Source organism: Schistocerca americana, chromosome 1 (assembly GCF_021461395.2).
Source record: "Schistocerca americana isolate TAMUIC-IGC-003095 chromosome 1, iqSchAmer2.1, whole genome shotgun sequence".
Taxonomy (NCBI): domain Eukaryota; kingdom Metazoa; phylum Arthropoda; class Insecta; order Orthoptera; family Acrididae; genus Schistocerca; species Schistocerca americana.
Window position 1 is genome coordinate 1,099,598,059 of NC_060119.1, and position 17,030 is coordinate 1,099,615,088.

Below are 17,030 nucleotides of genomic sequence, written 5' to 3' on the forward strand. Positions count from 1 at the left end.
TTCTTCTATTTCTTTATTACTTCTCAGCCTACAGATTTCTCCATCAGTAATTTTGGAGCCTAATATTTCCCTAATAAGCTTTCTTTCTTTCTTCTGAATTTCTTCAATGTTCCTCTTTCTATTCTGCTCCATAAAGGCATTCAAGTTTGATTATAGTGCTGTAATGCCTAAGTTTACTAAATTTAGAAAGTGATTTTTATTATAGATATTTTGTGTTACTCTGAATGCACTTGCCATTTTTTGATTGTGAACATTGTTTGCAGCTTTTTCCAGAACGTTTTCTTGTATGATTTCCTCCAATGATTTAAACTGAGAAACAATTTTTGTTTTTCCGTATTTCATGCTCAGAAACTTTGATTCTTGTTTGTTGCATGTCTTATATTCTATTTCTTCGAATAATATTTGTGCTCCTGCTTTTTCCACAACTTCTTTAAGAATTTCAATTTGTTTTTGAAATGTGGTAATATCCCTAGTTAAAATTGCCAGATCATTTGCAAAGGCAGGGCAATCTACTCCAATATTACTTCTGCCTAACTTCATTGTTTGATCTATATTTTGACTCAACTTTTGCTCTCATCATTCTGTAATTACCTTTTCCAAAACACAGTTAGGCAATGATTGGGAGAGTCCATCTCCCTGTCTAATACTAGTCTTTATATCAAATGGTTCTGAAATTTCTCCCATGAATTTAACTTCAGAGCTAGTGTTGGTTAATGTTTCCTTAATCAGTGCTAAGAGTTTTATTATCTAGCCCTTGACCCTTTAAAATTTGGAAAAGAGACTGAGTAATAGGCCTTTTTAAAATCCGCAAATGAACGTACAGCACTGTTACTAGAAATCCTTTGTGCCTAAGGATTGGTTTTAAGTTAAGAATTTATTCTGGGCAGGATATGTTTGGTCTGAAGCCTGCTTGGTATTCACCAATTTTAGGTTCTAACTGTTCTTTGGCTTGATGAAATAAACAATGCGAGAGAATTTTGTATGCAAGCAGGAGAAGAGAGATTCCGTGGTAATTATTAACATCAGTTCTATCCCCTTTTTCATGCAGTGGATGAATTAGGGCAGTTTTCCAGTCCTCGGGTATTTTCTCAGATTACCAGATATGTCCTATTAGTTGAGTAGTGTATTTTGTAGTGTTAGGGCCAGCTGATCTTAGCAGTTCTCCAATTATAACGTCTTCTCCCAATGCTTTATTGTTTTTAAGTCTCTGACTCTGTTTAGTTATTTTCAATTTCATCAGGTTCTCTAGAGTTAGGGTTGGTTTTATTAGTTTACTGTGGTTGGAATTTATTCACTGTTTCTGGACAGTTTAATAGTTTTCAAAATAATTAGCAAATACCTTACAATTTTACTGGTTGTTAAGAGCTGAACTGCCATTTTCATTTTTGAAGCAAAGACTTTGATGTTGGTAACCAGTTAGCTTTGTTTTGAATGTTTCATAAAAGTTTGTTGTATTGTTCTTTTGGAAGTCTTTCTGATTCCTAAAAGTTGCACATTTTTGTGGTTTTTTTTTAGTCTGTCAGGTTAATTTAGAGGTTTCTTTTCTTACAGTTAGAAAGGTGGTGTATGTATTTTCAGTTTTCTTACTACTTCAATTTTTGAATGCCTCATTCCTAGACTTAACTGCTGTTTCACAATCTGAGTTCCACCAAGGCTGTTTTTATTTCTTTAGAAGTGGAATTAAATTTTGTGGGTTTTTGATGAAATTTGCTTTTAGATGTTGCCAATTGTTGGATTGTTTTCGGTCAAGTTCGGTTGTTAGAGTTGGGGTTGTTTTAGCAGTGTCAAATTTGGAATAACATTTTTTGTTCTGAAGAGTTTGTGAGGTTGAAATTTTACTTTTATTCCCGTAAAATAATGTTCCGAATCAATACTAGCCCTTTCCTAACTTGGACATTTAAAATTTCTTTGTAGTTAGGGTATGAAATTTGCCACATAATGGATCTGAAATTCCCCAATAAATCTACTGGGTGCCCACCACCAAGTTTTTTTTTGTTTAGAAGGGTTCTTTTTAATGTGTGTTAACATGATTTTAAGGTTAAAATTTTTCTTCGTTTCAACAAGTCTTCGAACATTTTAGTTTGTCCATTTATGCATAGGAAATCCACTGATCATTTTCTTATATTTTTTCTCTTTACCTAATTGAGCATTAAAATCAGCCTTTAAAATTTTATCATGGTTCAAGATTATGCTTTCTAATATTTCCCAAGTTTCATTTAATTTCTTTCAGTTTTTTATGGTTATCCTCATTGACTGGCACATGGACATTAATTAAAGTGTGTGCTTTGTTTGCACATTTAAGAGATATTGTCATTAGTGATTTATTAATGGTTTTTAACCCCATTACTGAATTTAAAATATCTTTGGATACTGCAAAAGCAGCTTCCAGATGTGGTGTATTATTAAGTATTCTTTTATCATTGTACTTTTGAAAAGATGATAATTGCCAAAATCCATGGTGTATTTGTCCATCATTCATGTTTCTTGAAGTGCCAAAATTTGAATCTTCTGTTCTGTTAACGTATATCCCAAGTTAGGAAGTTTACTTGGTTGCAAAAGTGTTTGTATGTTAAGTGTTGCAAAATGTGTAGTTGTTTTGTATGTTAAGTGTTGCAAAAAATGTAGTTGTTGAGTCACATTGCATTTTAAACTGGCTGCCCCAGAATCCAAAATACCAATTGCACCAATAATACTGGTGGTGGTTTGACCATCTGGGGTAATATTGTGATTATCAAAATGCTCTATCATGATTGTACCTGGAATCAGGTGGGGTTGCTTAGTCTCATTGAGTGAACTCAGAGTGTTAAGATTGGAAGAGTTGGTTCCAGAATATAAATTTCAGCCGCACCACTGGTGGACAGATGCTAACCACTCTGCTGTTTGCTACAAGACAGACACAAAGTGGATTTGGTTTTGTTTTGCCTTGGTCTGAGACTGCTTATTCTGTATTCACAGCTGTCCACCATATCTGATGGAACATAGGCTGACTTGTCCCGTAACCTAGGCGAGGTCAGCTTCTTAGACTTTTAATTACAAAGTCTTGAATCCTGGATAAATGTTTATATTTTTAAAAAAATCTGATTTAAACAGCCAAAATTTTGCTAATTATGACGATTTTCAGTAACAGGAAATTGTTGGCATTTGTAAATGGTACTACAAACAATCACATTAGTCGAGATGTGATATTACTTAAGGATACCAAAAATTACATGGACTGATAAGATAAGAAATGATGAAATTTTCTGCAGAAGAAGCAAGGAAAGTATATGTAGTACACATTAACTGCAAAAATGGATTTGAAAAAAGAACATTCCTTCATTGTTTTTGAAGACAGTCAGCAATACCACAGCTGCTGGAAGAGGCCTGAGAAATTCACTTGTGAACTCGGCTGCTGGAGTATGAATGAATGAATGGCTAGTGACTGCAAGCACTTGTCTCTTAGTTGTGTCAACATCTATATTGTCATTCCTGTGATGCTTATAGCCCCAAGGAACAATGGTGTCAGGAAACTTAAAATGAGTCTCTCACGGACATATACTTTAAGATGTGGTTTGTGTTAAGTTTTAATTTGTATCAATTAGTTCTAAAACCACTCACATTTGAGTGTAGGATCATCTCTCATGGGATCCAGGTGATCTTACCAAGATCTTTATTCTGTGGAACATAGTATGTTCAACTTATGTGCATTGCAGTGAACAGAAACAATCCAGAACTTACAGCAACGGAACTCGTCACACTTAACTGCACCCAATTCAGGAAAACAAGTTTTGGCAATCTCAACTTACTTAGAGCAAAATGATATATGCTCTCTCTCTCTTTCTCCCCTTCTCCCTCACTCTCTCTTTTTTTCTCTTTCTCCTTTTGGATCTATAATTCTCTGGAACTATAAGCTGTTTGGTTAATTCTCAGTGTAGTTATATAGTTTCAGCGTCAAGTCATTTCCAGATAAGCTTGTTAATTTTTAAAAAAATAAATACATTAGTTAGCCAGATGTGAATTATTGATCAGAAATAATTTATTACCCTTACCATTTATTATTTATTGCCACAGTTATGTTGCTTGCCAGTCAAGAGTGGATAGATTGTGTAGTGCAAGCATTATAATACAAGAACAAAGTAGCATAAGTTTGCATAATAATATAAGAACACATTTGCATAAATATAGCATAACACTCAATGAGATGTAGAGTGAAAACTTTTTGAGTACATGTTCACTTGGTTTCACACAATAGTGCATTGCTTAGATGGTACAATTTGTTGTTTCACTGTCAAAGAACTCATTTAAATTGTACAGTGGTTTTTAGCATAGATTTTGTGACATTGTTCCTCAAAATTTCACCAATTCCAGGGACTGCATTTTAATATTTAGGTGGTTACACATTTTAATGGCTACTGTTGGAAAACTATCCCATGTCATGGAGAGTCAACGGCTTAGGATGTCTATGTTTTGTTAACTGCGCTTGTTGTAATTGTGGGTGTCACTCCTGTTCATGGTTGGCAGTGGTCCAATTTTCTACTTGCTGTTATGATCCTCATCACCTTTTTTGGTAGTAGTAGTAGTAGTAGTAGTAGTAGTAGTAGTAGTATTTTCTTGCAACCTGGCTGATGTAACTGTGAAACAGTGAAAAATATACCATCAGCCGATACTGATCCATTATAACATACTTCAGTTTCCTCAGGAGGTATGCAACTCATGACAGTTTGTCACAGACATGTCCAGTTTGTTCTTGCCAAGTGAGTTTACTATCTGCCATAAGCCCCAGAAGATTCACAGTTCCTGCACAATTTAGGTATCCTTTGTCGTTGAGGCTACATACCAAGTTTTGCACTTTTCCTTCATTTATTTTAATTTTGTTTCTAACAAACCATTCCTCTGTAGCACTGAAAGAAGCATTTACTTCTTCTTGAGCTTTGCTGGTGTCAATGCCTTTTGAGTATAGACTTGTGCCATCCATGAATTGCAGGTACTGTTAATGAGACCTTAAATCATTTACAAAAATAAGGTACAGTAGGAGACTCACTACTGATCCCTGTGGCACTCCAAATTCACTTCACATAATAGTTCTCCTTGGATTGATACAATCTGTAGTCTGTTTTCCAAACAAGATTTGAGTGTTGCCAGAACAGTGCCAGCAACTCAATACTTACTGAGGTTGTTTAGGAGTACCTTAATCAGGAATGCAGTTAAAAGCCTTACTAAGCTCACAAAGTGTCAGTTTTCAGGATTTTTTGTTATGAAAACTGGGCTTTACCCCAATAACCAGATAGAGTGCTGTTGTTGTTGTAGATCTGCCTTTCCAGAAACCATACTGTGCATCTGTGAAGAGTTCATTAATTTCAAAGTAATTTGATATTTGGTCTTTCATTGCAGTCTCAATGACATTAGTGAAGATTGGATTTATTGAGATTGGTCTGCTGCTTGCTGCTGTGGCTGGGTCACCCTTTTTATAAACTGGCACTGTCCATGCAGGTTTCAGAAAGGCTGGAAATCCACCAGCAATGAAACACTTATTAATTACCATAGTGAATGGTTCACCAGTAATGTAGATAATTTTCTTGGTGATGTCAGTGGACATCCTGTACATATTAACACTATCAGAAGGTTTATAAGATTTTACAATATTTATTATTTCATTTTTTTCTTCCTGTCTTTACTGATCAGGTCCTAGGCTGCCTTACATGGGTTGTGAGCTCCTACAATGAACCTATCATTGCTTTTCTTTTAGGTTTCTTCTACATCCTTCCTGTAATGTCTTTTTGCTTGTAAATATCTGTTGTACAACACTTCCTTTGCACTGGGATCTGTTGCTGTTTTGTAGTGATCCTGTAACAACAGTACTATGCATCTTAAATTTTTCAGTTCATCAGTGAAACATAGTTTTTCTTTAACACTGTGATTGTGTTGTGACATGCTTGCAGAACATTTTTTGGCGTTCTGTGGAAGGGAGAGAAAGGAAAGGGAAGGAATGATTAATATCAGCTGCATCATGACTTTGTACAGAATCAGTGGTGATGAGTGAAAATGTGTGCCTGACTGGGATTTGAGCCTGGCATCTCCTGCTTATTAGGCATTTGCATTAACCACTGCACCATCTGGACACAGGTCATATCATAATTGCCTGGACTATCTCAGCATGCCTCCTGTCTGACCAACATTCTCACTTGGTGCCACACATCTACAGTTTCCATCCACGATCTCCATGCTCTCTACTTTGAGATTCCCACAGAAGGTTGAACATGACTGTGCAACCCACTGAAGGTGGTGGATTCATTGACTTTCAAGGTGAATCACTTATATAATTGATTTTCTTCAATGGGCAATGAATCCACCACCTTCAGTGCAGATGCTTAGCCATGTTCAACCTCCAGCAGGAATCTCAAAGTAGAGAGCATGGAGGATGTTGATGGCAACTGCGTATAGTTAAGAATGTTGGTCAGCCAGGAGGCATGTCAAGACAGTCCACACAGATGTGATGAACACTGTGTCTGGATGGCACAATGGTTAACATAACTGCCTAGTAAGCAGGGAATCCTGGGTTTGAATTACGGTGCAGCAAAAATTTTCACTTGTCGCTGATGATGGTTCATGTTATCAGTCAGGCAGCAACAAGCAGATAACTGTCTGTGGTGATTTCAATGAAGATTTTCTGAAGGATTCTGATAGAAAAAATGATCTCAAAGGCTTATATAGATCTTACAATTTGATTTCAGCAGTTAACTTTCCAACACAGATGGGCAAAGACAGTAGGACCACAATCGAAATGTTTTCTCTGCTGAAGCTCAAAGCAAGAAAATAACTGTATACCCAGTGACAAATGCTCTCTATGATCATGTTCCACAGTTAGTTAGGATAAATAAGATAATGCCTTACAGTACTAATACTCCTAAGTGGAAGCAGAATAATTAATGACTCCAGAACAAATGCTTTTGCAAATAGTTTACAGGAGATGACCTGGGATGAACTTTCTAATGAATCAGACGCTGACATATAATTTAATTTGTTCCATGATAAATTACTATCAGTATTTGAAAACACCTGTGTGCACATGCTAATCAGTAGAACATAGAACAGCTATGTGAAAAAACAAGAATGAGTAGAGGGATTAGAGTATCTTGTGAAAGGGAAATGGAAATGTATCTTTTCGTAAGAACAAATAGAGATACTGCATTAGTTACACTACCATAACTACTCAAAATTATTAAGGAAAGTTATTAAAAATCAAGAAATATGCATATTATGTCAGTAATTCTGACAACAGACTTAAGGCTATATGGAATGTAGTGAAACAAGAGATAGGACAACCATCCAAAGAACAGGATAACATACCTACTGAATTAAATGGAAGGATTATAAATGATGAATCACAGGTAGAATATGCATTTAATAGTCATTTCTTAAGTACAGTACAAAATATGGAGACAAGCAGTTCAAGAGAAAAATCACAGCAGTAAGTTGAAAAAGTAACTCTCATAAAATTCAGTCTTCAGAATGTGTCACCAGCTTCTCCCTCTGAAACTAAGAAACAATATGTTCTCTCAAAATTAAAAGCTCATATGGATTTGAAGATGTTCCCAACAGAGAACTAAGGATTTTTTCCGGGATAATAAGCCCTATCTTCTGTGAAATATGTTTTACATTACCTGCTCAAGGCATTTTTCCAGAAAGATTGAAATATGCCACTATTAATACCCTCTATAAGAAATGTTACACAAGAGATGAAAATAAGTTCAGATCCATTTCACTATTGACATAAGTTTCCAAAATTTTTGGGAAGGCCGTGTAGGCATGTATGTCATGATAGTATCCCACCTGAGCAACATTAATATACTGAGGAAATCAGAGTTGAGATTTCAGAAAAGTTGCTCTAATGTGAGTGCCATTTGCTCATTCGCTAACCAGTTTTTACAACTATTAAATCACAAAATAATACCAATTAGTATTTTCTGTGACCTATCTAAGGCATTTGATTGTGTGAATTACCCTGTCCTCTTAGATAAACTGTAGTTTTATGGAACTGGTGGTATATCCAACCAATGAATAATGTCAACAAAGTCATAGCTAACCAAAAGAATGCAGAAAGTTGTATTTATTAATTCAAGCAAACTAATGAGGGGAGATTCTTTTGACTGGGGAGAAATCATATATGTGGTTCCTCAAGGCTCAATCTTAGATCTGCCAATGTTCCTCATGCACGTATGCAAACAAAATTAGTTCTTTTGTGGTTGATATTAGTACTGCAATCAATCCAAGCATACACATACCAACAGAAGATATGCTAAACAATAATCTTAACAGTGTCATTAGCTGGGGGGGGGGGGGGGGGGGGGTCTGCATTTGGTCTCACTCTCAATTTCAGAAAGACACAACACAGTCAGTTCTGTACATCTAGGGGCACTACTCCAGCTATAAGTGTAACAAATGGTAAGGAATCAATAAATAGAATGGAAAGTTCAAAATTTTAAGGAGACCATACTGATGAGAATTTAACTGGAGAAACACTTTTTGGAGCTCCTAAAGCAACATAGTTCAGTCACATTTGCACTTAGAATCATTGCAATCTTGCAGAGAGAAAAATCATCAAGTTGACATATTTTGCTTATTTTCGGTTAATAACATCATATTTAATAATGTTCTGGGGTAACTCATCTTTAAGAAAGAAAGTCTTCATTGCTAAAAAAAATGTGCTTTATGAATGATATATGATGCTCACCTATGATCATCTAGTAGATGTGTTTAAGGAGTTGGACATTTTGGCTACTACTTCACGGTGTATTTATTCCCTCATTACATTTGCTGTAAATGATCCATTTGCAGTTCAGAAGGAACAATGATGTACATTATTACAGTACCAGAAGAAAAATGACATTCATTACTCCACATTAAAGCTGTCTTTAGTACAGAAAGGGGTGGCTGCAACTAAAATATCTGATCACTATCGACTGATATAAAATGTCTCATGGACATTCATTCCACATAATTAAGGTTTATTATGAAAATGATGCATGGAACATGAAACTAAGTAATTAACTATGCTGAGCCTGTTACTGTAGAGTTTCAGGTGGTTATGGAGTCATCTCAAAACTTTTTAGCATCTGTGGACCTGTTTTCAAAGAAAACTGTTTGTTGGGATGTGTCTGGATAGCTCAGGCAGTCAGTCAGAATATAGCTAACTGCACCCACTCAAAGTAGAAATCTGGGTCAGATGCCACTCTAGGAAACAGCTACTTGCTGTTATTAAGACTCAAACTCATATTTGTGAAACTTCAGTTTAGATGTGTAGATGTAAAACTATTGAGTGTCGTATGGGATGTCCCAAACCTTTAGTGTCAGAATTGGTTGCCGAGGATCCTAAACTGAGGATTTTGAAATAAGGAGACAAATGGTCACGTGGTATGAAATCTTGAATAAGCACTATGGTTTTGAGAGACATGTTTGAAATTACTTGTGTTTCATAACAAGAAACTGACTGCATCAACCTTGATGATGCTACAATTAAAAACAACTGACAATTGTTTGTGAAGTGTCCACAGCGTGGTTTACCACTCTTTTCAGTTCCTTACCAGTTGTTGAAGACAAGGTATTATTCATTACACTAACTTGTAAATATGTATTTAATCTACTGATATAAAAAAGCAACACCACAAAGAAGGGCTTGTGTGAGGTAAATGAAAGTTGGTAGGTGTGTTTCTGCACCTGAAAGATGACATCTAATCAATTTCATGCCACTCATGTAGGAGTGGTGATTGTAGCACCACTCTGGGAATGCAAATTAGGTTTGCTTCAGATATAAGCTGCATTAGTTACCTTTGGCATTGGATGTACTGAGTTGATGTTAGTCAAGAACACCTTTAAAATGACAAAGACACCATTACCAACACCTCACTGAGTTTTAACTAGATCGTGTCATAGGGCTATGAGAAGCTGGATGTTCCTTCTGTGATGTTGCAGAAAGACCTGTAGAAGTGATCGTGAGAATGTACAGCCTACAGTTGCAAGAAGACTGGGCTCTGGAAGGCCATATGGCAATACTGAGAGGGAAGATGATTATGTTAGGCATATGGCTCAGGCACATCATACTGCACCTGCAACAGCAACCTGAGCAGCAATTGACACCACAGTTACAAATTGGTTACTCCAAGGACAGCCCCTGCAACATGCATTTTGCTGACTGCAAACTTCCACAGTTTGCTCATTGGAGGGCAGAGTGGAGGTCTGTTGTGTTTCCTGATGAAAGCTGGTTCTGCCTCAGTGCCAGTGACAACCATGTGTTAGTTAGGAGGGGCCAGTTGAGGACCACTGTTGTAACCCAACATGCTCTCCTGAGTGTCAGCTTGTTACCTTGGCCTGCTCAATCACCAGATCTATCTCCAATCAGGCACGCATGTGACATCATCAGATGACAACTCCATTGCCACCCACAAGCAACATTAACCATTCCTGTATTGACTGACAAAGTGCAGCAGGCATGGAACTCCATTCCAAAATATGACATCCAGCACCTGTACAACACAATGCATGCACATTTGCATGCTTGCATTCAACATTCTGGTGGTTGCAAGGGTTATTAATGTACCAGTATTTCACATATGCATTGGCTTTTCTCATGGTTACACAAACCCGTGATCTTGTAGCATTAATCACTTAAATATAGTACCTAGACACAAGTATTTCATTACTCTATATTAATCGTTTCATGGTGTTGAGATTTTGTCCCATCACTGTATACAGTACAGCAGGATGCAGTACCTGGAAAGTCAACTAGGTGAACAGATGAAAGTTTTACAACCGGCAGAAGAAACTTACCACAGCAGACAGAAACTTATGAGAAACTGGTTTGTTCAAGCCACAGACAGCCATTCAGGATAATTTTAAATGGTTGCTATAAGTTTAAGTTTGGTGCTATAAAGTTTAGCTCTTTTATGTCAACAAATAACATAATATTTATTCTGTTCATTAGTTCCTTGCGTCAAAGTTCATCATCTGTATAGTTTTGACTCCAAACCTCTGGCCCCTTTGTATATAGTGGTGCAAATAAAAAGAGAAAAAACACAGGAATATGAAATAGGCAGAAATATGAATACCACTAAAGGTGTTACATAGAAGAAAAACACATTTAAGTGGGGTAATAGAGCAATATATCAAAACACGATATTGTGCATAGAGAAGGAAGTACATAGTGAGCATGAAAATGCTGGTCCATAAAAAGACTGCTTGGTGAAGAAATTGTCTGTTGCTTCAGGCGTAAAACTGAATTAGTAATCACTGTAGATATGCAAAGAGGGGATTGACACCCAATTTTGGACATGAGATTTAAACTGTGTTTCAACACTGGCATCAATGTTCTACAGGGTGATCACATTTATCATCCTGTTTACAGATGACAATGACATGCACATTCAGCCTGGAATGATACATTGGAGGAGCAACCATTATTTATTTCACATTGGCACAGCATAAATCACCAACAATGTTCAAACAGAATGGCAGGTATGACCGTCTTTGGATCTAGACAATGAACGAGGATGCTACTCACCAGACTCCCTCTCACACTTCATAACCATCTAGCTCAACAGTGAAAAACACAACCAGAGAGCTGAATGGCTCAAATATGTGTTTAGCGATAAAAGCATAATCTGTCTTGGCATCAGTGTTCGTGATTTGTGAGACAGCAACATACACGACCAACTCCAGGGCTTGTAGTGTAATGACCCATTGCATATGATGAGCATGAACTTGTGATGTTTGCTGAGGAAATAATGAACAGTGTAGGCTGTGTCCAGAACACCATCCATTCCATTCTGTTCCAATCCTTCAGCATTAGAGTAGCATACACTTTCAGCAGGGCTGTGTCCTTCCATACACTACTTGCATCATAAAACATGATCTCAAAAAAGCTTGCCAACCCTTATGGCTACCACACTAATCAGACCCATGCACTAATGAGCATCTTTTAGACTTGATGCAATCCTATCTAGGCTGTCCTGTGCTACTCATACAAACTACAAAAACAGGCAGAAGTAGCCTGAAGCATTGATATCAATATGACCTGAAATTCATCATCTCTACACACAACTTGAGGGCTGCTGTGCCATTTGAAAAGGCATATAAGATGCTGAAATTGTTATTAAAGACAGTTATCCACAGTATATGATCTGTATAACATGTGTCAAAATTTTGTTTCTTTAGTATCATTGCTTCAGGGTGTTCATTTTCCATTTTTTCATCAGAAAGGTTAGTAACAGTGATCTAAAATTTACTCCAAAAGGTTCACTTAATTTCTAGATAGCAAATACATTATTATTAGAGCTAATTATATGCTGGTATCCCATGCTGTTAAGAATTCCACCACTCAGATGTTGGTAACTTTGTTTAAATTAAATTAAATTATGTATACATTGGATGATGAATTATAGAAAATGAAATGACCCTTTAATGTTTCTTGTTTTTCAGACCACAACTTTTTTATAAGGTCCAGTCACTTCGAGCTGCTCGTAACATTTACTCTTTACCGTTTTCTCTGGACGTGTGGGTCTCTCTGTTCTCACTACTTGTGGGTATCACATTTCTCCTTACTTTCATTTTGGGTAGTGAAACAAGGCTACCTATTGCACAGGTATAATCAACATGGACCAATTGAAGTTCTTAAGTCCTGTTGCAAAAAAATTTTTTCTTCGAGCTAAGAATAAACATATATTTTTCAGAAAAATTCTACTGGTGAGAATTTTCCATTCACTGGGATCAATGCATCAAGGAAGCAGTTTAGCCTTAATATGTTGGAGCAACCATCATGGGACTTGAGTGAAGTAATGCTTGTTACGATTGGTGCCCTAAGCCAACAAGGTATGTCTCAAAATTTCCTGTGTCTACAGAGACAAAAATATCTGTATCGAATTTATATCAAACAAAGAGGTTTAAAAAAAGTTCCATATGTTAAGCTGTGCCAAAATAAAGGATGTATACATAACCTTGCAAAGCATTGATTTACATAATATATGAAATATTTGATGTAAAGAGGAAATACAACTTTGAATTGGTAGGTGGAAAAACCATGAGATGTTTAATTGAGGGAGATGCAGGTAGTTATACTGTATCTTTTGACTTTGACTCCTCTGTGATTTTCCTGCATAGTTATTTTTATTGTTTCTAACTGCTAGCTTTCTTCTGTTGGGTGAATATACATCCAAAACCTATTGATTTTTCCAGTTTCTTTTTTTTTGTGTGTGCTTTTTCAGCTGCTATCTGATATGTTGATTTTTTTTATATATATAGGACAGCGAACAATTGATATGGGTAGCCAGCCACATAAGTATCAGTATGGTCCAATAGGCACTGACAACATAAAATGACAGGATGATGACTCTGGAAGGACAATGTGTGAGAAGCACCAGTTCTCAGACAGCTGTGGAATCAGAAATACAGCAATATAAACATCACAGTTTATTTTGCAAGAACCTGTACAGAGACCACTGGTGGCTTATTATTGATGTGCGTTGATTCTGGGTGGCAGAGCCTGTGTCAGCATAACAGAAGACAGTGTGTTGGCTCCACATATCATCAACACATAGCAAAGTTGCCCTGATGAGTTGCTATGTGAGTGGCCTTATGAATGCAGTGCTAAGTCAGGAATTCTGCCAACTGCAATGCAAGGAAGTGCCAGGCAGGCAGGCAGCAGCAGCAGTGGGTCAGGTGTGGGATGCACCCAAGCTAAGGTTGCAAACCTGGTACCCTTTCGAGACGTCCAGGAGTTGGTTGACGACAACTGGGAGGGCAACCCAGCCCAACAGTATCATTCAAACACCAGCAGCATCAGGCATAGGAGTGTCCTGTAGACCACCAGCTGGCAAAGTGGTGGCTAGTTGTAGAAGAGGTTAGCTGAACCACATTAGGTCAATGACTGGCGTGGAGTAGTTCTTGGCATAGGCAGCAGTTAGCAACAGAAATTGCTAAGGTGGAGCTTGCTTGCCCCAGTTTTATATTGACAAGGTACCACTTCTGAGCATGTAGAGGGGCTGAGACAGTGTAGCATGATTAACTGTTTTTGCCTCTTCTCTGGCTGGTTGTTTTGCACCATGCCATCTCAGCAATATTCCAACTCTGGCAGCGGAATTTTGCAGGCAGCATCCTGGCCCAACTGACCATGGACTATGATGTCTGCTATGGTAGGTGTCGTGCAACACTCTTCCCACTTTAAAAGATTTCATCCACTGAATTTCAGGCTGCTGCTAAATGTGTAAATTACTTAAACATTACATAGTACATTATATATTCTTCCTTTGCACAAATATTTACACTTTCCACTCTCGTTGCCCTTCTGCTAGTCCAGTCCACTTTACAGTGTTCAATGATTGGTGTACTTATGATTAGTCACATTGTTGGAGTGACACAGTTAGTCAGTATAGGGTTGATGGGAAATTCAGGAGGTTGGGCATTTCTCCACCATAGGTAGACATAAGCTGCACAAGTGAGAACCAGGATCAAAATGGTACTGTACATGAGATTCCCACCACCATGATTGTGTGATTGTATCTACTGTGATACTGTTGAATGTGCTTGCCACTAATGCACCTCTTCTGCACTAATTTTAGCTTGTCCAATAAACTGAGTAAGGTGGGATCTGAGGCATTGTTCAGGTAGGTTATATTCCTGGCTGGTAATATTCCCAAAGGTTTCTCAGACAAGTACAATAGCAGATATATTAGGTGCAGATCTGTAGCCCTGTTATGGGTGTTGGAAGCCAAAAAGTCAGTCCCAAAATGTCACACATCATACTGTTTATTAATATTTTGTTACGTCACAGCTCCAGGTGCTCTGTACTCTTAGATCATCCTTGTTTGTAGCAATTAGCAGTGACTAACATTGGATCATATACTGAGTATATCCAGTGGGGAGCTCCACTCTGAAAGTAAAGTTTTGGTGCTAGGCTGTCGCATTGCCAACCATCTGCTCCTGTCTTCTCTAAAAACAATTCCATTTCGCATATCCCTCTGGCAGTCTGGATCATCTGGGACAGTCTTTTTTTTTTTTTTTAAAAAAAAAAAAAAAAAAAAGTTATAACAAACTTTCCCTCTATTTAATTAATTTCTTCATAAACTTTGTAAGAATACTGCAGAAAATGATCTGTTATGACATGTTATCTTTACAGTAAGTAGCAGTCCATCTTTACCTACACCTAATAAATCTGAAATTCTAATCCACTGTCACTTCCATGTCCTTATAGCATTTGGTTATTTGCATGTAGTAGCTTGTGTGGATGCAATCTGTCCTTCCCCCCCCCTCCTCCCACAAACACTCCCATTTGCTGCTTCTAAAAATAGAAATGCTGTTCTCACAGCTGTGACCAGTCATACAACCAAAAAATACTCATCAGTATACTGTCCATGCTATATACATGCAACAAGATAACAAACTTTGTCCCTGCCATCCTACATTCATTAGGGGGAGGGGGGAGGGGGCAGGGGTGCAGAGGGTACACCCAAAATTGTTAACCTACTCATCCACATATAATGAACATGATACTTACTAAACCAAACTTTAATATCCATCTATAACCACACTGTTGTATCACCATCCTCACACTGCAAGACTTCTGTATACTCTTGAGCAAAATACATAGAAATACATAAAGACAAAAGCCCTCATAAAAGAATGCATTTAAGTAACTCAGAAACCCTTCATCATTTGTACAACAACCACTTCACATATTCTTATTACCATAGTACATAACATTAGATATTCAAAAATATACCTAATAACTCTAACAATGCAAACTCCAAGTAGGAACATCAACAATGTAAGAAAAGATAGATTGCTACTTACTGTAAAGATAATACACTAATTTGCAGACAGCACAATTAAAAGATACTTACACATAAGCTTTCAGGCACAGCCTTTATTGGAAAAAGAGAAACACACACCATTCATCACACAAGCAAGCATATCTCATGCACACATGACCACCAACTCTAGGAGCTTGGGCCAGATTCTGCCCCGAGCTGCCGGTATTTGTGGTCATGTGTGTGTGAGGAATGCTTGCTTCTATGAATGAAGTTTTTCTGATGAAGGCTGTGGCTGAAAGCTTATGTGTAAGTGTATTTTAATTGTGCCTGTCTGCAACTTAACATGTTATCTTTACAGTAAGTAGCAGTCCATCTTTACCTACACCTAATAAATCTGAAATTCTAATCCACTGTCACTTCCATGTCCTTATAGCATTTGGTGATTTGCATGTAGTAGCTTGTGTGGATGCAATCTGTCCTTTCTTCCTCTCACTATTCCCACCCCCACCACCCACTTTCCCATTTTCCAATGGCGGCACTGGTAGCAGCAGTAGCATATCTAGCACACCCATAAAGGACAGATACATCTGACTTGTATGTCCACTGTATGCATTGGCAGCTGTAGCTTAACATTCACCGGTGACATCATTCAAATACTTGAAAAGGATCTTGATAGAGGGTGGCAAATTCTTTGTTTTACCCTTTGGGGTTTACAGGCTTGTTAACATCTTGCACTGTCCTACACAGTACTTAGGTAGCTTCACATTGTGCTGCCTCATCATTCCTGACATTCGTAGACTTTGTATTGTCCTTAGTTACCTGCTTCCACACTTTCCTGAAATGTCCTAGCATAAAGTTGCACTGGATTTCCTATCTTAGATTTGATAATTCCAAATGGTGATGACATTTTTTGACCATGCACCACTTCTTATAGTGATAAGACTATGCTTTCATGGATAGCAACACAGTATCTCGATCATTGTGATGGCTATTTAGAAAGTGGCATATCATTTTCCCAATTTTCCTATCCACACTCTCTGTTCTTCTATTCACTGTGGTGAAAATGTATAGCAACACAGTATCTCGATCATTGTGATGGTTATTTAGAAAGTGGCATATCGTTTTCCCTGTTTTCCTATCCACACTCTCTGTTCTTCTATTCACTGTGGTGAAAATGTATAGCAACACAGTATCTTGATCATTGTGATGGTTATTTAGAAAGTGGCATAGCATTTTCCCTATTTTCCAGTCCAC

The 17,030-nt window shown here is 37.4% G+C and overlaps 1 protein-coding gene across 1 annotated transcript in view; it reads left to right on the forward strand.

The window, feature by feature from the left end:
• The window catches only part of LOC124596598, a 113,770-nt gene that overhangs the window by 12,710 nt on the left and 84,030 nt on the right, over nucleotides 1-17,030 (forward strand). Inside the window, exons 6-7 of the mRNA XM_047135798.1 lie at nucleotides 12,451-12,613; nucleotides 12,759-12,840. Coding sequence (XP_046991754.1) covers nucleotides 12,451-12,613; nucleotides 12,759-12,840 — 245 coding nt within the window. The remainder of the gene's footprint in view (nucleotides 1-12,450; nucleotides 12,614-12,758; nucleotides 12,841-17,030) is intronic.